Below are 26,720 nucleotides of genomic sequence, written 5' to 3'. Positions count from 1 at the left end.
ACAAGCTGGGCACCCACGGCACTGCCACGAGCACCAGCAGCCACAGCACGCGTGCTGCTACGCTCCCTGCACAAAGGAAGCAGCCCCCAGCCCTCCCCCCAGCCCTCAGCACGCTGTCAGCGGTACGAGAACAGATCTCCCTTCTATTTTTGCACCCCCTTCCAATCACGCGGCTCGCTGACAGCATTTCAGCTCCGATGCGCTGCGATGGACGTGTTTGCAAACAGCCTTCAGACCACGCTGCTCTGAGCCTGTCCCTCTGGAAATGCCACGAGCACGGGGACACGCAGCACGGCCGAGGAGCTCCTCCCCACAGAACAACGCGGGACGTTGGTTTGAGGTGTTCATTACGGTGGTTTATTCAGCAGTGATACACAGCTCCGCGTCGTACAGAGCGCTGGCATCGGTGAGGAAAAGCAGAAGGGACAGCAGACAAAGCTTCCAAGCACAGAGAGGTTGGAGTACGTCCTGCAAACACGGCCCTACCTCCGAAACGTGGGTGAAAGCGGGGAGAAGGGCTACGTGTGGGTTTGCAAACTTAGTGACAACGACAAGGATGGAAATCCGGGGACCACAGTGGCAGTGGGATGGAATGAACTGCTCGTGACCGTACCCCGAGTGCCCCGGTTTTGTTAGCAGCCATAGGAGCACAGCATCTCCCCTTGGAAGGGACCCACGGGGGCAGCAGGCGCTGCTCGGGGCACTGTGGGCTCAGTGACCCCATGGATCTCCAGGATCACCCATCCCATGGGCAGCACCCACACAGCGGCTGCACTGAGCTGCAGTGAAGCACTGTGGGGGGGACTGTGTACGGTTACCCCGCAGCCTTCTGCTACTCGGCCTGAACATCCCTCTGGCGTACGGTTCGTGCTGTTCCTGGGGCACTGGGAGCTAGGCCCACTTAAGGCAAAAGGTGAGAAGGGACAGCTCGAGGCACCGAGCTGCAACGCAAACCAAACGGGCACAGGAGGTCTTTGAAAAACAAGGACACGAAGCTCAGCTTTTGGCAACAGCCAACAGAAACGGAGGAGGGCACCTCCTGCCAAGAGGAAGGCCCACTAATGCTCTCCCCACCCCACCTGTGCCATGAGGCCACGCCAGGAGGGCCACGCTGACACCGTGCGACCGCATGGCACAGCCCCAGGTGGGCTGAGGGCATCCCCCCACCCCGTGGCAATCCCAGCTGCATCCCCATGCTGGTGCTCGCTGCTCTGGCTTGGTCCCATGCAGCACTCAAAGCTGTGGGCAGGAGGAGCCTGCTGTGAGCCGGCCCCAAAGGCTGTGGGGTGGGCAGAGGGAAGGGCAAAGCCCCGGGAACTGCATGCCACTACCGGCCTGGGGACACCGCACCGGCTGCAGCCACCCAGGCATGGGGTGGGGAGCACTGAGGGCTCAGATGGTCCCAAATAACAACGGAGGGATGGGCCACTGTTTGAGGGAAAGCTTCAGAGGGGAGCTGGAGGCAGTGGGAGCCGTGGTACTCACCCGAGGTGTGCTGCTCCTGCACTGAGACAGCGGTGCTAGCGGGGCACTGGGGTGTCTAACTGACAGCTACTCTCTTCCCAAAGAAGAAGCTGCTTTTTTTTTTTTTGGCAAAGGTCTTACACTAAGAGCTTCTGGTGAACCATACTCTGCCTCAGCCCAGATTTTGGCTCAGACGCATCCTGTGCTAGCACCGAACCTCCCGGTGTTAAACATCCATGAAAATGGGATTTAGCTTAGGTTTAAAAGTGCTTCGACTGCCAACGGAGCCGTAGTTGTGACGTGAGCACAGCGGGAGCGCCGTGCTTACAGAAAGAAAGGAAGGTCTCAACAAGCACTGCAGAGCACGGGGAGGAAGAGGAGGAGGAGGAGGAAGAGGAGGAGGAGGAGGAGGGCTGATCGGCCGCAGCGCTGCCGCCCGTGGGTTCTTCTACACGCAAAGTCCGAGGTGGAAAGCAAGAGCTCTGCAAAATGCTGAAGGTTTTAGAAGAGCAATGGCAGGTAGAAAAGGACACTGGTCTTGTAACAGTGGCAGCCCCAGTGTTAGGAGACAGTCTAGGCTTCTAGGAGGAGAAAATAGAAGAGGGGAAAAGGAGGAGGAGAGGGAATAGGGATGGGGAAAGGGGCAAGAAAGCGCAAGTCATTAGTAAACATGAACATTAGGTAGCACAATGCACAACAAGCAACGTTGCATCTCGCCCAGCCAGGAGATTTGCCAAAAGCCACATCAAACGTGGCATGGTCTGCTTCTGCAGCCACGCCGGGCACAGCACTGCCGTGTGCAAGGACCAGCTGTGGTCAGTCACCGTCAATGGCACAACGGTGCCGCGAGCAGCTCACGGTGCTGCTTACGAGCACAATTTGCACTGAAACCAATGGCAAGGGATTTCTGTGGCCTGACCTGAGAGTAGGACACAGGCCGGCCGAGCAGGGAGAGGAGGAGCAGCCAGCAATGCTCAGCAGGTCGCTTCTCCCAGCAGGAAGATGGACGGCATCGCACCACGAGTGCAGCTCCCACCAATCCATCCCATCGTCCCCCGAGGGACTTCTTTCCATCAATCAGTCTCTCCTTTCCATTTTATTTAAATTTAAAGCAATTCCTTTGAGCTTTGGGCAAATATCCTGCAATGAAGAGTTGCAGACGTAGCACCACCCTTCAGCTCCCATGGGTGTTTCAGAGCGGCTGTTAGTTTGGCTCGGCGGGGCAGGAAAGCCACGAGCCCACCCCTCCCGCACCGCCCCACGCTCAGCATCCCTGCACGGCTTCTCCCAGCGCCGACCCACCGCTGCTCCCTTTACCCTTATAAGGAAGGAGCAGTGCCTGCATTGCAGCCAGCCCAAGGCAGAGCCCGGCAGCTCTCACCTTCTACAAAAAGGAACAGAAGAACGGACCTGCCCCTCTCGGCACACCAGGTCACCCAGGGCCCCATCCGATCCGGCCTCGAACACCTCCAGGGATGGGGCACCCACCTCTCTGTGCAGCCTGTGCCAGCACCTCACTGCTCTCAGAGTAAAGAAGTTCCCCAACATCCCACCTAAATCTTCCCTCCCTCAACTTCAAACCATTTCCCCTCGTCCTGCTGTTCTCTGCCCTTGCCAAGAGCTGACTCCCCTCCTGTTTATGGGCTCCTTTAGGTCCTGGAAGGCTGCAATGAGGTCACCCCGCAGCCTTCTTTTCTCCAGGCTGCACAAGCCCAGCTCCCTCAGCCTGTCTCTGTAGGGGAGGTGCTCCAGCCCTCTGAGCATCTTTGTGCCCCTCCTCTGGACCCTCTCCCACAGCTCCCTGTCTTTCTTGGACTGGGGGCCCCAGACCTGGACACAGTGCTGCAGATGGGGCCTCACAAGAGCAGAGTAGAGAGGGACAGTCCCCTCCCTGTCCCTGCTGGCCGCCCCTCTGCTGATGGAGCCCAGGATCCCATCTGCTATCTGAGCTGCAGGAGCACACTGCTGGCTCCTGGTAAGTTTTACACCCCTCAGGACCCCCAGGTCCTTCTCTGCAGGGCTGCTCTCAAGGGCTGCTCCTTCCAGTCTGTATCAGTGCCTGGGATTCCTGCAGCCCAAGTGCAGAACCTTGCACTTCGCTGTGCTGGACCTCATTAGGTTCACCCAGGCCCACCTTTCAAGTCTGCTGAGGTCCCTCTGGATGGCATCCCTTCCTTCCACCGTGTGGACCACACCGCTCAGCTTGGTGCCATCAGCAGACGTGCTGAGGGTGCACTCCATTCTGTTGTTGATGTCACTGATAAATGACATCACGCAGACAGCTTCCCATACAAACAGCTGTCTTTCCAAAGAGCCCCAGTCTGATTCAGAATCCAATGTGACCACACTGGATGACCGAGTGCTGAACTGGAGCTGTAGCTCTGGGCACAGCCTCCTCCCAGCAGAAAGCCACACACTGTGAGCATCAGCTCACCCAGAGCTGCTCCTCTCAGGTGTCAGAACACTGATTTTTCCACTGCTCCATAACAAAGAGTGCAGTGGGGAAAGAAAAAGTGGAACGGTTTCACTGTACAGACCTTGTGCCTTTCCAAGGAGCCTCATTCACTCATAACTGCTCCTCCTCTGACATGCTGCCTCCACTGCTTCAACAGCAATTTCTGACAGCCTTTAAAGAGAAAAAACAATGCAGCTCTACCCCATAAAGACGGAGGACATGAAGAAATGAAAGGGCTGCAGATACATGAAAGTATCTTTGATCACAGCTGCTGGCACCCAGAGCACGAGGAGTTAAACCTCCAAACACCAATACTGAAAGTGGAACGAATTCAGCAGTTCAGCAGAATTTCCTGACGCGTTTCAGCAGCTGCAGGTGCTGTGTCCTACATCAGATTCAATGATTTACACCTTAGAAAGACAGGAATAGCCCTCTAGGCAGCTCAGGAGCATCCTTACTTTCAGTTTTATAATGATAGCTCATAAAAGATGCACTTTTTCATTACACCAGGTTTACAAAGGTTGTGGGTGCCCCATCCCTGGAGGCACTCAAGGCAAGGCTGGATGTGGCTCTATGGATTCTTTGACACTATGGGGTCACTGTGGGCTCTCCGTGGGGTCACTGTGGGGCTGTGGCTGCCCCATCCCTGGAGGCACTCAAAGCAAGGCTGGCTGTGGCTCTGGGCAGCCTGCTCTAGTGGCTGGTAACCCTGCCCAGGGCAGGGGGTTGGAACGAGGTGATCTTCGAGGTCCTCTTCAACCCAGGCCATCCTGTGATGACACAACTCCTGGCGGTCGATGCCGGCCCCATCACAAAGCAGCACTCTGCTGGCTCCTGCGTGGAGCCCTGGAGTTCTGTACCACCCATCCCAAAGAGGTTGGTTGGAAGTGGGTAGGAAAGCTCACTCACAGCAGGTCTCAGAAGAGGGAACTGGTGTTCGTCATTAGAGGCAGCTGCTGGAAGATGACTAACTCCGGCATAAGCCACACTGATAGAGAGGTGAACTGTGCTCCAGATCCCTTGCACGTCTGAAATATCGGCCCACTTAACACAAGTTTCTTGCCAAATAAGCTACCCTGGTGCTGCTCAAGAGCTCAGCTCCAGCTCTGACAGCACATGGCTACAGCCATCACCAGGAAAGAGTTACAGAACAGCAGCCATGGGGACGGCCAAGAGAAGCTGCAGAACAAACAGTTCCTCATGCTCAGTGCTTCCAGGAGTACTTGGTAGCAGGGGAAAGAAAGAAACATCACCACCCGTCCCACTGGGAATGGATGCCATAGTGAAGGGTTAGGAGAGAGCTCTGCTAAGAATATTCGTGTTTCCAGGAAAGCCATTTGGGCACCAGTGCCCGGGATGCCACCTCCCCACGCTGAGCGTGGATAGCACACACGGGGCCCTCAGAGCAGGCAGTCACACCCTGAAATGATATCCAACTCTGAATGCAAGCTGGGTTTTTTTTTTGAAGTATTTGAACCAAAAGAGCCCACTTAAAAAAAAAACCACAACAACTAACATGAAAGCAACCCTCTGTGGAGAAATACTTGACAAAGGGAGGTCTGAGTGCTCCAAGGACGGATGAAGGCGACGACGCGTTGTGCTCCGACACGACGCACTTACCCGGGCGGTGGTCTTCTATCCCATGGTCACCATTTTCCACAACGGTTGGCCCAGAGGCTGAAGGATCTGCAACAAAGCAGGGCAGTGTCAGTGTCAGATGACCTCAATCCAAAAGGAGGGCAACGCCGACGTTATGAAACACGTAAGGGCTTTTCCCCAGAATCATTTGGAAATGAATTAAGCCACCCACATGGTACTGAGTCTGTGCCACGTGAAGCCCAAAAGGAAGAGCTGCCCAACCACGGAGGATCCCACGATGGAGACCTGAGGCACAGCGGCCACACACACCTCTGTGGCACAGCACTGACCCAGGGCCAGCACCAGGCACCATGACTTTAGGGGATATTCAGTGACACCTCTGAATTTCTGTTCCCAGTCCGACCACACAGGTCCTTCATGCACAGAAGAGCTCACTACAAAGAGAAGGCTGCTTCACTCAGAAGCTTGTCATCCTCCCCCCCATGATGCTGGTGCCTGGCATCCTATAGCAGCTCCACTCCAAAGGGAGCACGTGCTGAGCCAGCTGGCGCCTCGAGTTATTGCAAGTGCCCTTTAGAAGCTGTTATCTTTTCTCAGTACAGAAAATATTTTAACCCAGCAGCACACACATCCACTTTTGACAACGTGATGCCCATCCTGGGGACAGGAGCAGGTCGTTGCTTAAAAGCAAAGCCTTTGGGACAGGTCCTTCTCCCCCTGAGCTAGGCAGCCTGCAGATCTACCAGATGAACCTACCTCAACAGCACAAGGAAGAATAATGACACTGCAGGTCACTGCTGTGACACACAGTGTGACAAACAACATGGAGAAGGCGCTCAACGCTTTCTTTACCTCGTGCTTTCCCAGTAAGACTTGGGAAACCCCAGGGCCCCACGTCCCAGCCCTGGTGGAGGAGGGTCAGGTCAGGAAGCAGTGATGGGATGCACCCGAGTGCTGAGGGAATGGACCACAGCACTGAGGCCACTCCTGGTCACCCCGGAAAGGCTCCTGGAGGCTGGGAGTGTCCTGAAGGCTGGCAGAAGCAAACAACCCCATCGCCTTCTGCTCTTAGGGCGGCTTTGGGAAGGTCCCTTCATCTCCAGGGAGCTGTCTCCACACAAGCTGGGTTTTTTAAAAGGCTGCTTGAAAGCTGTTGTTGGGAATCATTGAGATATTTAATTAACACGTAGTAATACCATTTTTAAGACGAATACTTCTTGAACTCAAACAGCTCTTCCTAATCATCAAAACACCCCTGTGAGGTTCTCTGTTCTCTCTTTGATTTCCACACAGGACTGCTGAGGGTCAACCACTATAATGAGCTTGGGAAACTGCTCGAGGGTTAAGTCCATATGACCACAACTGAGAGCAGGCGACCGACCCTCCGGGAGCAGCTGGATGGTGCCAGGACTGACAGCATTCAGGTGAGCATCACAGGGCCACTCACACACACCCACAGAACCACGGGACGCCCCGTGCTGGAACTGAGAGGCCAACAGCAACAGCAGCAGATCAGCACAGAAGTGGCACACGCTGTGTCAGTAGCTCAGCTCCTTGGGGCATCCATTTGCTGCTCTGTGCAGTGGCTGAAAGAACTGAAACCATTCCCTCAGTCATTGCCAGGACGACCCCGAGCAGTGCTGCTGTCCCTTCCCAGGCCTGAGCTGTGCTACAGCAGTGCACAGCCCTCAGCAAAGCACAACAGAAGGCTTTCCAGCTCCTCCAGTGGCGTTTTACAGAGATCCAACACGAACTTGCTAGACAGCTCATAGAAAAACACACACCTACATCCCTTCCAAGTGCCTGAAAACGCTGCAGGAATCCCTGGAGCCGTCCTATCAACACACCAGCTCCTCCTGCTGTCAGGCTGTGCTGGCCCCACTGCTCAGGGCAGTGCCCTTGGAGCAGCACTGCCCGTGTGCTCCACATTCTGTGTCTCTGTTCCTCACACAGCTCGGGGGTGCAGAAGTCCTTACTTGTCACACTGGGCCGGTGGCACTGGGGGGATCGCTTTGTGGTGGCACTCGGTGCATCGCAGCTATTCAGAAAATAAACTCCTGATGCAAAGAGGAGTCTCCTTTCGAGGCAGATCTCTCCGAGCCAGCTGCCCTGGGTCAGGCTCAGCACAACACACCCCCTCCTACCGAGGGCTCTGCAAACACTACAAGCCGTTACTCAAGCTCATCAGATGCTACGGGGGATGGAAACAAGGACAGCTCAAAGCCGGCTGTGCTTCTGGCTTTCAAGTGCCCTCCAGTCCGTGCAGCTCCAGCCTTCAAAGAACAAAAGCTTTCCTCTAGAGGAGCACCATCTCATTCCACTCCCCATTCAGCTCCCACTGGAAGCAGGGATGAGCAGGACACACCACACACCTGCCGTGTTTGCTGGCGCACGAGGGCATCTCCAAATCAAACCAAACACATCCAGGCAAAAGCCGAAGGAGATTTCAGGCTGAGCTGAAATTCAGGGTTAGGGTTCAGGCTGACCCCTGGGTTCCCACGTGAGCAGAAGGATCAGAACGCAGCGTGCTCCCTTCCACTCTTCTCTGGAAGGATCACAGCATCATTCACTTCAGAAAAGACCTCAGAGATCCATAAATCCAACCCCACCGACCACGTCCCCAAGTGCATATTCTTGAACACCCCCCCAGGACAGTGACCCCCACCCTCTGCCAGTGCCTGACTGCTCTCTGGAGAAGAAATACTCCCAAATCCCCAACGTGGCCCTCCCCTGGCACACCGTGAGGCTGCTGCCTCTCATCTCAGAGCATGACAAATAGGTAAAACAGTTCCCCTTCAGGTTTGGGGTTTTTGGAAGACAAGCCTCTTCTGGAAAATCAGGTCAAACCAACCACACATTTCCATGAGAACAGCTCCTCTCAGCAGGGGCAGCTTTTGTTCCCATCTCTCTGAAGGTCAGCAGCCCCATCTCAGATAGCTGCGTGCAGCACAAGAGCAGCCACAACCTGGGGCCAGCCCTCCTCCCTCATCCTCTAAATTGCTTAAAAACAAAAGCATGTCAAGATGTTGTAACTACATAATCCTCATCAAAATCACAAGATGCTATTTGCATCTGGCCAGCGGATCAAAGGATTGGTTTTTTTATATAAACAAATTTAAGGCAGCATTCGCTAAACCCATAATCTCAAGCAAATGGACGGTGCCAGTGTAAGAAGCCCTAATCCACAGCAGAGGGTCGGAGCAGCAGCACGCATGCGAGCACAGCTTCACCATCAGCACGGGATGAAGGAGGGCACAGAGAGCACAGGGCTGAACAAGGCAGGCTGCAGACCCCATGCTTTGACCCCCGTGTGCATGCACAGGCTTTGCTGGACAGCTGCACCAAGAGGCACGAGTGGGAAGACAAGTGCTGATAACAGCATCACACGGTCAGAAGATGCAAAGCCTTAAGTGACAGCCTGGGCTATTTCAATTCATGGCTTCCAGCATCCTGCCTTGAAATGGCTCTGGAGCAGAAGTCAAGCTCAGCTTCTAAGGTCACTAAATGTCTTACAGCTCTGCTTGCTCACTGGTTCGGGTTTTCAACTTCTAACCTGGGGAATTAAGGAGGAGTGGAATGTAAATGGCAATCGAGGCTTGCCTGGCTTTGTGTCCCAGGACATTGGGGCTCTCATAGGCACAGCACATGGCCACGAGGGGACGTCAGCATCTGAAAGCACGAGAGCAGAAAAACAGCCTGCTCTGCTCAGTTCACAGAATCGCAGCGTGCTTGGGTTGGAAGGGACCCCACGGCCCCAGGCCCACCCTGCCATGCACTGGCTGCCCCCCAGCTCAGGCTGCCCAGGGCCCAGCCACAGCATCGGGCACCTCCAGAGGTGGGCACCACAGCTCAGTGCCAGCCCTTCAGGGTAAAGGTTTCCCCCCTCACTCCCACCCTAAATCTCCCATCCTTTAGGGGGGCTTCCCCCCCAGGCCCTCACTCCCTTCTGAAATGCAGAGCTTGAAAAAGTACAACCAATGGGCTGAGCATCACACCACGAGGTGCTGGGGAACACAATGAGTGCTGCTGATACCCAAGGGATGCAAAACTCACGGTGTTTCTGAGGACCAAACCAGTTACATCCATTACACCAATTCCTTTCATAAAACATTGGGGAAAAAAAAAAGCCAGGAATGCTTTGGCTTAACAAAATTAATCCTCCTCCTCAGGGCAGCAGGGGCACATGGTGTAGGTAGTGGAATGAGCCTATGATCCAGGCAGCTCTGTAAGATAACCCACCCCAAAACCCAACCCCACACACTGAAACACACTCCCTGCAGACCCCGAGGAGGAAACCCTATGAGGAAAGGACCAGCAGCTGCTGCAGCTGGAGCCTGGGGCAGGGCAGGTGAAGCACAGCCCTGCTGTGCCCAGCAGCCACTGCCTGCTCCCAACTGCTTGTGCCTTCCCCCCGCCCCAGTTTGCACAAACCTGCCCACTGTGCAAGGAGCAGGGGCACACTGGAGCCCGTGCGCACTCTGATCACACCCAGTGCTTGCTGTCATACAAAAGGCAGCATGAGGATTCATGCCAAGCAGAGGTTTTTCTGATCTCTGAGGGGTGTAGGGGCTGAGAAAGGGGATTTAGAGAGAAAGAACTTAGCCTATCATAAGAGACCAAGGTATAAGAATCTACCAGCACCTGCTGACTTTTTAATCCCTCTGAAACAGAGGGGTACGTGGCACATCCTCTGCCCTCAGCTCCGTGCACAACCAAACATTCCCATTTCCTTCTGCAGGAAGGCTGCCTGCTCCCACTGCAGGGAGAGGAGAAGGGGAACACTGGGGCACAGCTGCAGGCTGGGAGAGGGCAACTGTTCAGCCCCAGAAGGGCCCTGAGCTGTGCCCAGTGCCTGCAGTACCTGCAGAGCCATCTCGTGGCCGCGTGCACGCTTGGAAAGCCCCAGAGCATGGGGAGGGGGGGGACCTTCACCTCTGCTGGGGCCCACAAAACCACAGCAGTGAGCTGGGCAAGTGCAGGAAGGCAGAGTGCCCCAAGCAGGCACAGCACAGCCCGACCTTTTCCCTCCAGCTGCAGGAACACAGCACGGGTCCTCACCCACAACGGGACGTGGCACAGGAGCACCGCTGTGTGCAGTCCATCTTCCCTCACATCCCCCAAAGCCCTTTTGCTTCGCACAGAGGATGCTCAGCCCTTCCTGCACAGGAGCAGATCAGCCCTCGTGCCGGCGTGGGGCTGCTGCCACAGCACCCACAGCTCAGCTGTGCACCCCCCAAGTGCTGAGCCTGGGACAGAAGAGTGCCAAGGAGCTGCAGGCAGCACCCACAGCAACAGCTCAGCGTTACGTAAAGACCCCACTGTCATAAGAGGATTACCCCAGAGCTTCAACAGTGACGATGCTCAGCCAGTTGTTAGAAAGAATAAAACCCTTTCTTCTTAATCTGTGCCTTTCCAGTGATATTCGTTAAAATTAACTATTATTAAGTCTCTGCTCTAGGATGCATCCAGCTGGCCGCTCTGCTGCTCAGCACCTCCTCCTGTCCTCCATCTCCTTCCACTCCAAGTCAAACAACCCGAGTCCCAGCTTAAACTTACCTAACCTGGCTCGTGGCTGTAGAAACAGAGGGCAACAAACCCAAAATAGCCAGAGCCTGCCAGGCTGCGTGATGAAACCTCTCCTGACTGGGGAAGGGCAGCAGACAGTGCATTGTCTGAACACATTTGAGACTTTGACATCAATAAATGAACGGGCAGAGGCTGAGTGCCCGCAGTGGGAACTGCTGCGCTCTGCCAGGAGCTCGGGGCTCTTTGCACAGGGTTAGGGCAGGGAGCAGAACTCACTGTGCCCCCACAAGGGCTGCACTAGGGGGTCCCGGGCTCATGTGGTATGGGCTCATGTTGAATGCAGCTTCACAGCTTCTTTAGAGCAGCTGGAAGCAGAGAGAGGGGCTCTGGGAGAACCAGGGATCCCCATCACTCTGAGAGAAAAACTGATCAGACGAATTAAGACATAAAAAGATGAAATGCTCAGACTGGCCAGCAGTAAAGTGACACAATTTCAAGGTGTGGGGTGACAAACCCCCCCACTCACACTCCTTGCACAAGGTGCAGAGCTGGAAAGCAAAATCACACCCGATCCACTCAGGGCAAGCAAAGCCCTCCGGTCTCTTCAGTTTCTGTCTCGTTTTGATCTTGCCAAAGATTGAGATAATGCTCATAATTGTGCTGCAGCTATCCCAAAAAAGGCAAAAAGCAGCTCTGCAGAGCAAAAGCAGATGCAGAACGGAGCTCCCCTCGCCCCGCAGGAGCACAGAGCTCTGCCCAGGCAGCACAGGGAAGGAACTTCCAAAGCTGGGAATGGGTACTGTGAGCACACGTTGCATCAAGATTTGAAGAGTAACAGAAAAAAACTGGTGCTGAGATACAGCAGCACCAAGAATTGTTTTAAAACATCCTCATGCCATGTGCAGAAACACGAACAAGCCTCCACGGTTCTCTCACCCCCACTTCTGCAGTGCTGAAACGTAAATACCCGTCACTACAGTTCCTATAATTGAACGGGACAACGTACACCTGAACAGTTCACAGCCTCTGTGCCCACTTCCTTCCTTCCCCATTGTTTGCTGCAGTTTAATGAACTGTTAGGTGGAAAATTCTGGGCTGTGTTTCTGTATTGCAGGACACCTGGCTCGCTGCTAGACAAAGCAGAGCAGCACTGCAAAGCAGAACTCACTCCCTTTGTGTGATCCCTCACCCCGCAGGCCTGCGGTCCTCGTTTATTCTGAGAGGCGTTAATTATAGTTCTCCCGCACATCCCACTTTCATCAGCATTAGTGAGCATTAAGATTAAGGCAAAGCAAACTTTCTTCTGAAGGAAACCACCAGGTTTCCCCTCCAGGAGCAATGAGTGTGGGTTTTTTTATGTAGCACAGATTAAGGAGTGAAAACAAAAGTTAAAGGCAACCGGCCTCCATCAGAGGGGTATGGACTGAGAAAGAAGCAGCAGAGAGGACCCCCTCACATCTCACCACTCTCCTTTTTGCTCAGCCAGGGAAGCGTTGGCTTAAAGCACTCCCTCATCGAATCACAGAAGCACAGAATGGCCTGGGTTGAAAAGCACCTCAAGGATCACCTCATTTCAACCCCCTGCCCTGGGCAGGGTTGCCAACCACTACAGCAGGCTGCCCAGAGCCACAGCCAGCCTTGCCTTGAGTGCCTGCAGGGATGGGGCACCCACAGCCCCTCTGGGCAACCTGTTCCACTGTGTCACCGCCCACTGAGTGTAAAACTTCCTCCTCACATCCAATCTCAATTTCCCATTTTAGTTTAAACCATTCCCCCTCATCCTGTCACTATTAACCTGTGTCAACAGCTGTTCCCCCTCCTGTTTGTACGCTCCCTTCAGGTCCTGGAAGGCCACAACGAGGTCTCCCCAGAGCCTTCTCCAAGCTCAACAAGCCCCGTTCCCTCAACCTCTCCTCACAGGAGAGGTGCTCCAGCCCTCTCATCATCTTCGTGGTCCTCCTCTGGACCCGTTTCAAGAGCTCTGTGTCTTTGTGGTGCTGGGGACCCCAGGCCTGGATGCAGTACTGCAGATGGGGCCTCACGGGAGCTGAGTAGAGGGGGACAATCCCCTCCCCTCTCCCTGCTGGCCACCTCTTTTTTAATGCAGCCCAGGATATCACTCATGTGCAGCTTCTTCTCTGCAGGACTGCACTTCCTCTCAGAAGCTCCAGCCCGCAAATCATTAACGTCAGTAACAGCATCTTCTGATGCTGAGCAGGAAGGACTCCACAGGCTGGAGGACAGAAGGCAGAGCAGAAGAAGAATCTGAACTCAACTCTTTGCTCTTAAAATAAATGGCTCAGTCTAAAACCAGTAACATCTAAAGACATCTTGCAGCAGGCCCTGCAAAACCCCAACGAGCAGGCGTGTCCTGCGACGCTGAGCGCAGCACCTTTGCTCCTGGGCTTCAGACACTTACGTTCCACCTGAATGCTGTCAGTGTGGGATTTGCTTTTTGGTTCCTGGCTCCCAGCTTTTGCGTCGTCGTCGTCCAGCAGAGGCACGTAGTCTGTTTTATCCACCGTCTCTCCGACGACGTCGTCAAACTTCTCTGCTTCCAGCGTGGCAATGAAGTCCCGTTTCACCTCTTCCTCGATCTCAGGAGGTGGCTCTGTCAGAGCATCCGCGAGGCTGAGGCTGTGATCCAAGTCAGCCATGGTTTAGCACCTTTGCAACCTACAAGATCGTGTGGGGAGGAAAGAAAAAGAAGCAAGCTTGTTTTAGTAAGGGACGCTGCGAGCTCGGAGTGCTGGCACAAGAAGTAACATCAGCTTTAGTGCTCAGTCGCTCCCAGATGTTCCCAGAACCAAACCAGAAACCATCAATCCGACCAGGCTGTACTGCATGAACGTTACCGAGAACCACGTGACCTTTCATCAGAACACCGAAACAGACAAATAACTGCACGGATGGAGGGGTGATACCTTTCACAAACAGCCTTACGTCGATTTCTGTCCCGCCTCAGATCTAGGAGTTAATTACAGATCCTCAGCAGCAAAGAGACAAGTGACGCACACGAATTTAGCTCTTGGTCGGCCTCCACCCAGCCTCCCCTATGGAGATTAGGGTTTTACATAATCTGATGTACACTTCAGTGATGCTTTTGATCCAGCAGAGCATTTATGTCCTCAGCAAACCTTGCTAATGCCAGCAAACCCATCCTAACCCTGGGATTTGGGCTGGAAGGTAAACTTTTAATAATGTTTACATGGAGAGAAAAAAACAATAAGAGGGAAGCACAGATAAGCATCACGTGCACAGCTATGAACTGGGAACACGAGGCACAGAGAACCAGCACTGATCTTCTCCTTGCGTGGAGTCACAGCACAGAGGTCAGGCTGCATGTTCCAGCATCAAACTTACCCAAAGAAACGGACACGAAGGAGGTGAGCAAAGAGATTCAGCATTACATCACGGATTCCCAACAGACAGTTCAAGAACCACCGAGCTATGTGAAGAGAAAGCAGACACAGAAGGGCTCTTGCAAGGAGGAGCAGGCACAGATGTGGGTATGCACAGAGGACACCTGTGTGCTGGCAGTGAGGGGCTGCCTATCTTTCTGTAATTGGATGGATGGAGGTTAGGAATGATTCCTGCTCCAAAGAGCAGTTGGTGCTGGCTGCCCGAGGGTGGGGGTCACTGTCCTGGGATGGTCCGGAGCCATGGGGATGTGGCACTGGGGGATGTGGGCAGCAGGCATGGGGGGTGGCTGGGATGGACATGGGGGTCTCAGAGGGCTTCTCCAACCTGAACGGTTCAATGAACACCACCCACTACTTCTTCTTGAGAAGACTGCTACTAGGAGCACTTCACCCTTTCCTTCTGGAAGGTTCATTCAGCACAAGTTTTCAATATTGGCTTTCCTTTTGACAAGCTGTTTCACCGTGCAAGAATCAGGAGGTCAGGACACAGCTACAGGACACCCAGAGACTCAGCGTGATCCCAGCAGACCCCGAGGGCACCACAGCTCCTGCTCTCACCAGGAGGAACATAGGCTGGGTCCACTCAGGCAGTGCTGGATTCCTGCACCCACTGCCATAAGCACCATCAGCTCACAGTGCTCACACGTTCACATTCACAAACATTCCTGCTATTTTAATTCCAAGCACAGGAGGGGCCTTTTAGCAGCATTTCCTCTTGACAACTTAATTTACGGGGCTGTTCAAATAGCAAGTCATCGCCATCCTCCCACTCTACTGGAATCCATTGCCCAACTGCCCTACAGAGAAGCCCTTCAGCTCTGAGCATCTCCTCCCAGGGCAACCTGTGCCAAGTGGGTGTCCTCAGCCAGTGCCAGGACGTGAAGGGCAAAACACTGCAGGCAGAGAAGCTTTATTAGCAGTATTTCGATGGCTTGGAAATTATTCAGCTGTTGCTCCATGGAGATATCCCATCACTGTTCCTTTAAGCCTAAACAATTGCCCTCAGTTAACCTTGAAAATGCCTCCTGAGCACCTGCAAGGCAGGAGCTGCCACATGAACGTGGCTGGGGAGGCCACCAGGAGTTCTCAAACCCAAACCAAGGCTGACCCCACCTGGAGCACCCCCTGGCCCAGGGATATCCCACCACTGATCCACACCACTCCCAACCACCACGGCAGTACCACTTCTCATCACAGAGTAGCACCGACAGCATCTCCGCTTCAGGCCTGCGTAGGAACTGGGACACCACAACAACCCAGTTCCTGGGAAAAATATAATAATGAGGTTATGCAGACTTATCAGCAGGACGTTTCCTTGCCTATATTTAACCTAATAAAGAATGCAGAAGTGACGTAAGGATAACAGGGCAACTAATAAAAGCCCTTCTGCATTTCTGTAGCAAACACAGGCTTGGTTTCTGGCCCACAGCTGGCCAACCCCCCACCCCCCCACAAGAACTGCCACAGCTGCAGGAAGCACCAGCAGAGGGAAAGGGCACCCAGAGATCACAGGAGGAGAGGAAGGGAGCTTTCCTGCAGCTACACATTCTTCAGCCCATTCCAGGAAGTCTTCAAATTGCTCCAGTTTCCTTGGCAAAATGATTTGTTCGGAGCTCCTCGTGTTCCAGCAGCAGCTGGTCGCTTGCACCCAGGATCTGCCCCATCTGTTCTGCTTTGTGCCCAGAATCTGTGCGTACCCAGGGACTAACCTCCTCAATTACGTGCATCAAAGCCTTCCTCCAGCAAGCTGAACTGCAAGAGAAGCCATTTCCATCCAGTATCACAGACAGGCTGCCCTGGAGCTCCAAATGCTCAGCAACCACCAGCTCCTCTCTCCCCCAGCCCAACCGTGGGGTCTGCAGTCCCCACTCACTGCTCCCCCCACCCACAGCCCCCCGGCTCACTCAACATCTGACCACATCAGCACTCTGCCCAGAGCCACAGGCCCTGGAAACAAACCCCAGCAGCTGCAGCACACTGAACATTTCCTTCCAGCAACCTCAGGAGCCTTCCCAGCAGACCCCCACCCCCCCAGCTGCCCTCTGTGGGCAGCAGTGGCACCAACAGTGCTCACTTACAGATGCTGCTGCCTCTGCCTTCCCATCTAGGGAAGAGTGGAATTTGCTTCCTGAGCTTTGCATCCATTTTGCAGCTCCTCCGAGCGCGCTGCAGCGTAGGGCCCCGCGGGCACGCGGTCTGACCCAGAAACTGTGCACTGTGCCCGGAGACGGCCATGGGAAAGCTGGGCAGGTGTGGGCAGAGTGCCCCTCTGACACCCCACCCCACCGACCCCAGGTTCTACGTGGGGTGGGTGCACAGCATCCTCTCTTACAGCCTCACAAGGGCGGTACAGCTACGAGGAAGAAGAACCAAAGCAGCACCACCCCACTCCTGCTACTGCTGAAAGGAGGCACTGGTTTATCAGCACGGGGTATATCGTTACAGCAGATCCCCTCACTCCTTTAAAATTAGCTCCTCGCTGCAGAGCGGGGCGGGCTGTGGCTGTCACTCAGCGCTTTTCTTAGTGCCACGCTTCATGGGGCTCCGAGAAAGAAGGAGCAGAGATGCTAAGTCATCCCCGGCTGCAGCGGTCACACGGGAAGGACGGCTGCTCCCAGCAAGGACAGCGGTCACACTGCTGCCATCTCACCTTCCACGGATGGCCACAGCAGATCCGGGGCCCTTTTTATTGGATTTGTTTTGCAGTATGAATCATAGAATGGCCTGGGTTGTAAAGGACCTCAAGGACCATCTCGTTCCAACCCCCTGCCCTGGGCAGGGTCACCAACCACTACAGCAGGCTGCCCAGAGCCACAGCCAGCCTTGGCCTGAACGCCTCCCTCCAAAGATGGGGCATCCACAGCCCCACAGTGACCCCACAGTGTCACAGAATCCACAGAGCCACATCCAGCCTTGCCTTGAGTGCCTGCAGGGATGGGGCACCCACAACTGCTCTGGGTGACCTGTTCCACTGTGTCACCACTCTCTGAGTAACACGTAACCTCAATCTCTCCCATCTTAGTTGGGAACCATTCCCCCTCGTCCTATCGCTAACAACCCATGTCAACAGCCGTTCCCTCTCCTGTTGATACGCTCCCTTCAGGTCCTGGAAGGCCACAGTGAGGTCTCCCCAGAGCATTCTCCAAGCCCAACAAGCCCCGTTCCCTCAACCTTTCCTCGTAGGAGATGTTCCACCATCTCTGTCACTGACAAAGATACTGAAGAGCACTGGTCACAAGAGCAACCCTTGGGGGACACCACTCGTGACCAGTGGCCTCCACCCAGACATAGAAACGTCGATCACAACCCCTGGGCTACAGCCAGGCAATCAGTTCTTAATCCACCCAACAATCCATCCTTCAAATCCACACCTCTCCAACTTAGAACAATGTGGACCATGTCAGAGGCCTTGCAGAAGTCCAGGTAGACGACATGTGTCGCCCCTCCCCTGTCTACCAATGCCCCCACCCCATCACAGAAGGCTGCCAGGTTGGTCATACGTGCCTTAACATGATAACCAGGAGGATCTGCTCCACGACCTTCCCAGGCACAGAGGTGAGGCTCACCGGGCTGCAGTTCCTCGGGTCATCCTGTCTCCCTTTCTTAAAAATGAGAGTGATGTCTCCCTATTTCCAGTCACCAGGGATTTCATCTAACAGCCATATTTTTCAAATACGATGGAGAGCAGCCTGGCAGCCACATCAGCCATCACCCTCAGAACCTGGGATGCATATCATCCAGCCCCATGCACTTACATACACTGAGTTTCATGAGGAGGTCTCAGACTTGTTCCACTGTTACACCACTCACCCACACCTATAGGATCAGGACACAGGGAGCCTGGCCACCAGCAAAGACCAAGGCAAAGCACCTATTGAGCAGCTTTTGCCATGTCTGACAGAGCCACCCCTCTATCCTCGTTCATCAGAGGGGGGGGGATCTTCCTCAGAGAGTGAGATGCAGGTCCTTTAGTGACATACTCCCAACATGGCTGAGCTTGGAGGCCCCTCCAGTCCCCCCCCCTAGCAGGGCCACCAGGAGGGAGGTGCTCACCGCTCATGACAGGGGAACGCTGCAACGAGCTCAAAACTGAATCACTTACCAGTAAGCATAAAGCAACGAGAGCTGATGCAAACCTTCACAGTCAGCTTATGGCCACGCAAGATAAACGGAGTGGTTTAGCTTCTCACTTCAGATAGGCTTGCAGCTGTGATTCAGCTTGTCAACAGGATTTCAGAGAGGACACAGAGCTCCAGCCACCACTGCTTGCTCACGCTGCAGCTCAACTCCATCTGCTCTCCATACACCTGCTACCTCCCCCCTTCCACCTCCCCCACCCCCCAGCTCAGGCTGAGCTCCTCCTTGTATGGGAACTGCTGAATCACGGCCTGAACCACTGATTGGTCACCTGAGGTGAGCACCAAGTCAGCCATGGGGGCACAGGTGAAGGTGATATACCTGTGTGGGTGGAAGGGGTGGAGCCTAGTTCCTCCTCTCTCAAACCCCATTTAAGGGCTGACCACCACCAGGGAAGGATCTCTTCTTGGAGATCCCTCCCATGTGGAGTCCTCTGCGAGCCTTGTCATCTTAAAGGTGAGCCATCTTCTCTTTTGTATTACCTGTATAACTGTTTGTATAGAACTACTTGAAATATACCATCTTCTATACTATTCCCTGGTGGAGTATCGTCATTAGGAGTTATTTACTCTACATTTGGCGAGCCAGGCAGCTCTAACTAAATCCATAATGTCGTTTATTTGGAGTATATTTAAATGGGACTGGGGGAGAACAGAACAGGATGCTTTTCAACAGGCGAAACAGGCAGTTAAACAAGCCCAGGCACTGGGTATATTTGATCCTACCCTTCCAGCTGAGCTAGATGTTCACGTAACTCAAGATGGCTTTGGCTGGGGCCTGTGGCAACGTCAGAGTTCTGTTCGGACCCCCATTGGATTTTGGTCTCAGGTGTGGCATGGAGCAGAGGAAAGATATAGTATGATTGAAAAACAGTTATTGGCTGCCTATTCTGCATTACAAGCGGTAGAGCCAATAACCCAAACGGCCGAAGTTATAGTCAAGACTACATTGCCAATCCAGGGGTGGGTAAGAGATCTGACCCACCTTCCTAAGACGGGGGTGGCCCAGGCGCAGACGGTGGCACGATGGGTTGCCTATCTCAGTCAGAGGAGTAGTCTATCTTCCTCACCGTTGAAAGAAGAGCTTCAGAAGATTCTTGGCCCAGTAACGTATCATAGTGATGCACCAAAACAAACTTCGGTTGCTCCACCACAGAAGAGTCCCGTCCAGGAAGGAAAATATCCTATTCCTGAAGATGCCTGGTACACGGATGGGTCCAGCAAGGGCAACCCAAGTAAGTGGAGAGCAGTAGCGTACCATCCTGCCACAGACACAATCTGGTTCGAAGAGGGGGATGGTCAAAGCAGCCAGTGGGCAGAGCTGCGGGCGGTGTGGATGGTTATAACCAAAGAACCTGGTGATGGTATCCTGAATATTTGCACAGATAGTTGGGCTGTGTATCGGGGGCTCACTCTTTGGATCGCACAGTGGGCCACCCAGGATTGGACTATCCACTCCCGACCGATCTGGGGCAAAGATATGTGGTTAGACATATGGAATACAGTCAAACACAGAACTGTGTGTGTCTACCATGTTTCTGGTCATCAACCCCTACAGTCACCAGGAAATGATGAAGCCGACACACTGGCCCGAGTTAGATGGGTTGAGAACTCTCCATCTGAGAATATCGCTTACTGGCTACATCAAAAGCTGCGGCATGCTGGGCAGAAGACCATGTGGGCAGCCGCTAAAGCGTGGGGACTGCCCGTACAACTATCGGACATCGCTCAAGCATGCCGAGACTGTGACGCCTGCTCTAAGATAAGACCGAGGTCGTTGCCTGAAACTACAGCCCATCTTGCTAGAGGACACAATCCTCTACAGAGGTGGCAGGTTGATTATATTGGGCCTCTCCCTCGGTCTGAGGGGGCGAGATATGCCCTAACCTGTGTCGACACCGCGAGTGGGCTAATGCAGGCCTATCCAGTACCAAAAGCCAACCAGGCATACACTATAAAGGCACTCACAAGGTTGATGGCTGCCTACGGGACACCGCAAGTCATCGAGAGTGACCAAGGAAGTCATTTCACGGGTGCAGTGATACAACGCTGGGCAGAAGAAAATAATATTGAGTGGCGATTCCACCTGCCATATAATCCAACGGGGGCAGGCCTTATCGAACGTTACAATGGTATTCTCAAGGCTGCCCTGAAGACAGACTCTCAGTCCCTGCAGGGGTGGACAAAGAGACTCCATGAGACCCTGCGGGACCTGAATGAAAGACCTAGAGATGGCAGACCCAGTGCCTTGAAAATGTTACAAACAATATGGGCCTCCCCACTTAGGATCCAAATTACGGGCACCGATAATGAAGTGAAACCTCAGATTGGCAATGAGAACAACCTTCTGCTCCCTGCCCCTGAGGACCTAGAACCAGGTACCAATAGAATAAAATGGCCCTGGAAGGTGCAGGTAGGACCACGATGGTGCGGCCTACTTGCACCTTGGGGGAGATTATTGGAGGTGGGGGGTTCGGTAGCTCCTCCGGTTATAGGTACATGGCCTATTGAAATAATGGTTAACACTCCAGTCTTCATTGCTAAGGGGACCCCTATCATGTCTCTGTGGCAGATCAGGACACCCCCTTTGGTGCCTGATATAGTCGTACAGCCACAGACATCGGGTCAAAGGGTCTGGTACAGGCGACCAGGGCGTGCCCCTGTACAAGCTGAAGTGTTAACCCAAGACAGGAATACGGCCTGTATCTTGCCCTGGAAAGCGGATCTTCCCCTCTTGGTACCTCTAAAACACTTGTATTACTCCCCATAAGTCTATGAATCACCAGAAGGAATCAAAACAATACTGCAGTGTTCCAGAGTTGTTATAAGACCATGTGAAGCATCTGGTGATGGTCTAACCGGGACTGATGACACGTAAGATGGACCTGCACTGTATGATTACATGCTTCCAGTAGATACCACCGAGCACTGGCCCAAAGAAGAGTTCGACGGATGCGCCGATCATCACTCATATCAGATTACATCAGCATGCGTTGCGACGGGCAATTATGTAAGCGTCGCGATGTATTGGGTCTCTGTATCAAGGGGAACTCACCTTATGGTTACTTGATCAGTGGTTCATGTCGTGAAGGGGTGGAGTGTATGGGAACTGCTGAATCACGGCCTGAACCACTGATTGGTCACCTGAGGTGAGCACCAAGTCAGCCATGGGGGCACAGGTGAAGGTGATATACCTGTGTGGGTGGAAGGGGTGGAGCCTAGTTCCTCCTCTCTCAAACCCCATTTAAGGGCTGACCACCACCAGGGAAGGATCTCTTCTTGGAGATCCCTCCCATGTGGAGTCCTCTGCGAGCCTTGTCATCTTAAAGGTGAGCCATCTTCTCTTTTGTATTACCTGTATAACTGTTTGTATAGAACTACTTGAAATATACCATCTTCTATACTATTCCCTGGTGGAGTATCGTCATTAGGAGTTATTTACTCTACACTCCTGCAGCCAAGGGCCCGCACAGCACAGCAGACTGAGCAGCTCTGGATGACAGCACACATCCTGAAGCTATTCCTGACATTCCTGAGCCCACTCAGCCACAGATAATGCACTCACACACTGCACGAGCAAGGAGCTAGCATGGAGCCGAGCAGGCAAGGAGGCGAGCTGCAGGTGCTCCAAGCACTGCTGGTCCACCTGGGACAGCTGAGGCCATGTGAGTATGGAGTAAAGCCATGGGTGGAACGTGTCAAAGTGTACTTTGGATAAGGAAAATAAAACCATCAAAAAAACGAAAAAAGGAAGTGAGCCCAAGAAAGCAGAAGGCAAAAGAGGAAAAACTACATGAGCTGCATGAAGACGGAGCAGAAGCCTGACCACGCCTTCCCACCCGACGTCAGCGCTCCGTGTCCTACCTTCAACTTCCAACAGCTGCAGCTTCCAAACTTCTAAAAGCTGATGGCTTGAAGCACAGCTGTTTCCATTTCATCACACCTTTGTGTAACAGCCTACATCGCTGTTTGTATCCCACAGCTCCAGGAGCACCCGCTCAGCTGCAGAGCTCCGCTGCTCAGGAGCCATTTCTCCACTTCCAAGAATGGCATTACTTCTGCTGCTCACAGGGCAAACCTGCCCCACTTCTGCCACCAGGCTGCAGGTGAGCCCGTAAGATCCATTTCTGCTCCATAAGCTCAAAACTTCTCCATCAGCTCCACTTCCTTCAGGGAAAGCATTCATAAAACTAACGATGCACGCTTTTGCCATACGCAATTATTCAGATCGCACGTAAATTAGTTTACTAATTAAAGTAAGACATCCAGCTCCTGGTATCTGCACCAGCTGAGGAGATCTGAGACAAATTCTGCATCCTTCTTGCTCTGCAGACATCGGCAGCACGAAGAGCCTGCACAGAGCAAGCTGGGCAGCAGCATGGGCCAGCTCCAGGACGGCTCAAGGTGGGGAGGGGTCAGTGTACACCTCCTCCCCACTGCCAACACAGAGCCCTAATGAAGCCTGCAAGAGAGACTGATGAGTTTCATACCACTTTGGGAAGGGCAGTGTGGGAGAGTCACACACCAAGGGGAGGCAAGGGCCCCTGAGGACCATCTCAACCCCAGCACACAGCGTGGCTCAGCCGTGCTGAAGACTGCTGTAACAGCTACTGAGTGCTGAAAGACCTCGGGAAAGGTCTGTGTAAATTAATGCCTATGTAGATTAATGGCTGTAAAAACCAAGCCAAACCAAACAGCAGTGAGATGACAAGGTTGCTCCAGCCTCTCCAGGGCAAAAGCCTTGTGAAATAGGATGATCTCGTTCAAGAAATGCAAACCTTGTATCAGCAAGGACAGCCCACGGCATCACTCAACCTTTTATCCCTGCACTTGTGTCTACGAGAGACTCTTCCAAGGGAATTTAGTGCTCTGCACTGCTCCTTTTAAACACAGGCTTTGCAGCAGCCATAGGAACACACTTTTATAGTGATTTAAGTTCATGAGAAAGTTGGATCGCTCTGACCTTTGCCTCAGCAGTGATTTGGGAATTGATCTTGCCATAAGATTTCTGCACAGCAGCCGGTCTCTGGTGATCCAGTGAGTGTCCTGTGGGCTCTGACAAAGTCATGGGCAGGAACCAGCATGGCAGGAGCTCCCCTGCACATCCCCTGTGGTTACCTGCTGGGGAGAGGTGAGGGCAAGGGCAAGGGCAGTTCTACCTGAGCAACACCGCACATCTCTGAGTTAAGGAAGGCCTATACAATGACAACTGCAGCCAGACCTGCTAGCAACACAGAGACAACAGCAGCTCTTCAAGACACCGAGGGATTGCTGTGCTCGCTGGCAGCTGATGTCCACATCCTATGCCCCCCTCCTCCTTTGTTTCTTTCTCAGTTGAGTAAAACAATTTTAAAAATAAACTCTAAATTCAGCACTTATGCAAAGTAAGAATAATTAGCTGGAGCTTGATCTCCATCAAAAACAATCATGGAAGGAATACTTAAATGAAAGAGCAGCAGTAAATACTCACACTTGCACATGTTAAGTGCACACACACGGGCATGGTGCTTGTATAGGCAATGCTGCAGCAACAGAAGAGAGGCTGAGGAAGCATCCTCAATCCTCAGCGTGCCTGACTTGATTAACATCCCAGATGACAGCAGCCTGAGGGGCACCTGCCCATCAGGGAGCTCCTGCCTGCCCCTGACCCTGGGGTTCTGGGAGAACAGGCAGAGAGCAGGCAGGCACCAACGTACCCACCCCATGGTACAGGGGTGCACAGAGCCCAGCAGGACTCACTCCAGGCAGTGGGGACACACCATCCCCAGAACTCCATGCCAGCCTACTCCTTCACTTAAGCTTTCAGGTAAGCACCTCGCTCTTAAATAAAGACCTCAAACTACTTTGGGTGCTGGGAAGCTAGCCCTTGGAGTCCCAACTGGAACTGCAACAGAAAGGCAGCCAGCATTCCTGCTCCTAATACACAGCAGCCTTTCCCCTGCTGCTTCAAAAGACTCACAAGTTATTACCTGTCCCCAACAGCTTCAGTTTGTCCGCAGTGCAAGGCCACAGGATGCTACAACAGGAAAAACTTGACTTGCAAAAGCAGGACAGTCAGTAGTATTCTGGAGGGTCAGCTCCATATACGTACACACACACTAGGATGGATGCTGGCTTCTCACTGCTCACCTTCTTCCAGCACAGGAAGATACACAAACCTGCAGCTTAAAGATGAAAGCAATTTTTACCCAGTAAAAGCACTGCAGGATGAAGGGAAATGCACAGTGCCTCTCCTTCAGCTGGGTGCAGCTCACTTATGGCCCACGCATGGCAAGGACACTGCACTGCAGCAGATGCAGGCAGCACATCAGCTGCCCCGTGCACACTGACTCACAATTCTCAGAGCACTTTGGGTAAACACAACTTCTCAATCTGTTATCCAGCTCTGGTATGGATTTCTTCAAGATAAAGAGGGTCCTTCTGTAGCAAACTAGTGCCTACCCCAACTTGCTATGTGGATTTATGAAAGCTGATGAGGACTGCATCAGGTTGTATCTCTACATTCATGTACTTCCTTTTGAGAACTTGCTTCCGAAGTACTGCTTTAGGGAAAGCAGGAGAGGTCATGGAACAGGCCCAGTTATTGCTCTGAAAGCACCCAGAGCAGCTGATGAACCCGCAGAGGCAGGACTTACCTGTTTGCTGCTCCTGCTCTCTTCAGATAACATCCTGGGACTCGAGGGCAATCATTTTCAGAAGCAGAACTTCTCTGAACACACCGCTTACACAGCCCAGATCAGCCCCTGCTTCTTCCACAGACCCAGCAGGATGCCCGCCGGGCACGGACCATGGCACAGTCTGACTCCCAGTTCAGTCCTCCATCTGTCACACCCCCCTGGGGCTTCGTTCATGTTCTCTCTGCTCAGGGCAAAGAGGTACTTCTTTCAGAACTTCTCCTCTGTGCAAGGAAGCAACCATATGCAGTGTGCCCAGAAAGATGCTTGGGAACCACCAGCACGAAGCCCACAATGCTCTCCATCAGACAACAAGCAGCTGAGCAGAGCTAAGACACCAGCTTTTGCTATCTGGCTTTGAAAATCGCAATTGTGCTCAGAGAACTCAGGAAGAAAGAAAATTCTGGGCACTTAGGAGATTACCACATCCCTGGGAGTTAGGCTTAAGTTGCTCTCAGTTTGTCTCAAATTCTGAAGGGAATCTGGAATCTCCCCATGATATGTACGAGCAGAAGGGCAGCGCCGTCCCTGGGCTGACCCACAGGGCAAGGCCAGATGGCTCACATTTGCCTCCTGCCCAGGTCACAGGTGACCCCTGGAAAGCCACCGGATCGAAGGAGCTCTGGCCACACTCATCCTGAGGGTTGGAGAAGCCTGCTGGAGCCAAGGGGAGTCTGAACAAGGACAGCAGGAAGGGCAGCACGCGTGCGAGGATGACTGCATCCAGCTGGATGCAACCAGGTAGAAAGCAGAGCCAGGAGGCTGTCAGCACCAGGCCAAGAAGAGGAAGAGTGATACATCACCACCACGACCACCTCCACAGACCCCGGCTTCACCTGCACCCATTCCTCAGAAGTACATGGCACGGAGTTGTGCCTTCAAAGAGTGTTTTGCTGTTGGTAATTACACTTCATCAGGCCACGATAAGAGGATACCAGCCTCCTGATTTCCTTCCTTAGGGCAATTTCCCTATTAACCACTCAGCAAGATGGGGTAAGGCTGTCCAAGTCAGACTGCTACACTGTGAGTTGTACGGTTTCCAAGCTGATAAAAAGTCCCATTAATAAACTTGCCTTAAGTTACAGCAGGATACACGCTCTCCCAGAGCAGCGTCGCTGGCAGTACAAGAATAACTTTCCTCTAAGCCCTGGCAGGGATTACGGACTCTAAAAGGTGGGGATTAATGGCCTTGGCTGGCCTTCAAAAAAGCCACATGGAAGATGAGTTCATAGATAATAACTGCGAGGGACTTCGAAGCGTCTCGCTGAGCAGCGACCTAGGAGCACTGAAAGAAGAGACCAAAAAAGGCTGGTATGTTATCTGCAAGGCCATAAATACTGAGCTGAGGAAAACAAAGACGTCTGCCCACCTCTCACAGACAGAGCTTCAGCTCTGGGTGACCCATCCCTTAACTCTTTTAAGAAAGAATCCCCCAGAGGACGGG

The 26,720-nt window shown here is 53.3% G+C and overlaps 1 protein-coding gene across 1 annotated transcript in view; it reads right to left on the bottom strand.

Annotated features, from left to right (window-relative positions):
- The window catches only part of MAP4 (microtubule associated protein 4), a 107,873-nt gene that overhangs the window by 55,328 nt on the left and 25,825 nt on the right, over window positions 1–26,720 (bottom strand). The window contains exons 3-4 of the mRNA XM_065744873.1: window positions 13,464–13,720; window positions 5,540–5,605 (exon numbers count right to left, since the gene is read on the bottom strand). Of these exons, the coding sequence (XP_065600945.1) occupies window positions 5,540–5,605; window positions 13,464–13,701 (304 nt within the window). The 5' untranslated portion in view covers window positions 13,702–13,720. The remainder of the gene's footprint in view (window positions 1–5,539; window positions 5,606–13,463; window positions 13,721–26,720) is intronic.

Source organism: Cyrtonyx montezumae, unplaced genomic scaffold (assembly GCF_038088225.1).
Source record: "Cyrtonyx montezumae isolate F1298 unplaced genomic scaffold, pur_monq_1.0 scaffold_32, whole genome shotgun sequence".
In the NCBI taxonomy this organism is placed as follows: domain Eukaryota; kingdom Metazoa; phylum Chordata; class Aves; order Galliformes; family Odontophoridae; genus Cyrtonyx; species Cyrtonyx montezumae.
This window is presented reverse-complemented; position numbering and strand designations above follow the sequence as displayed.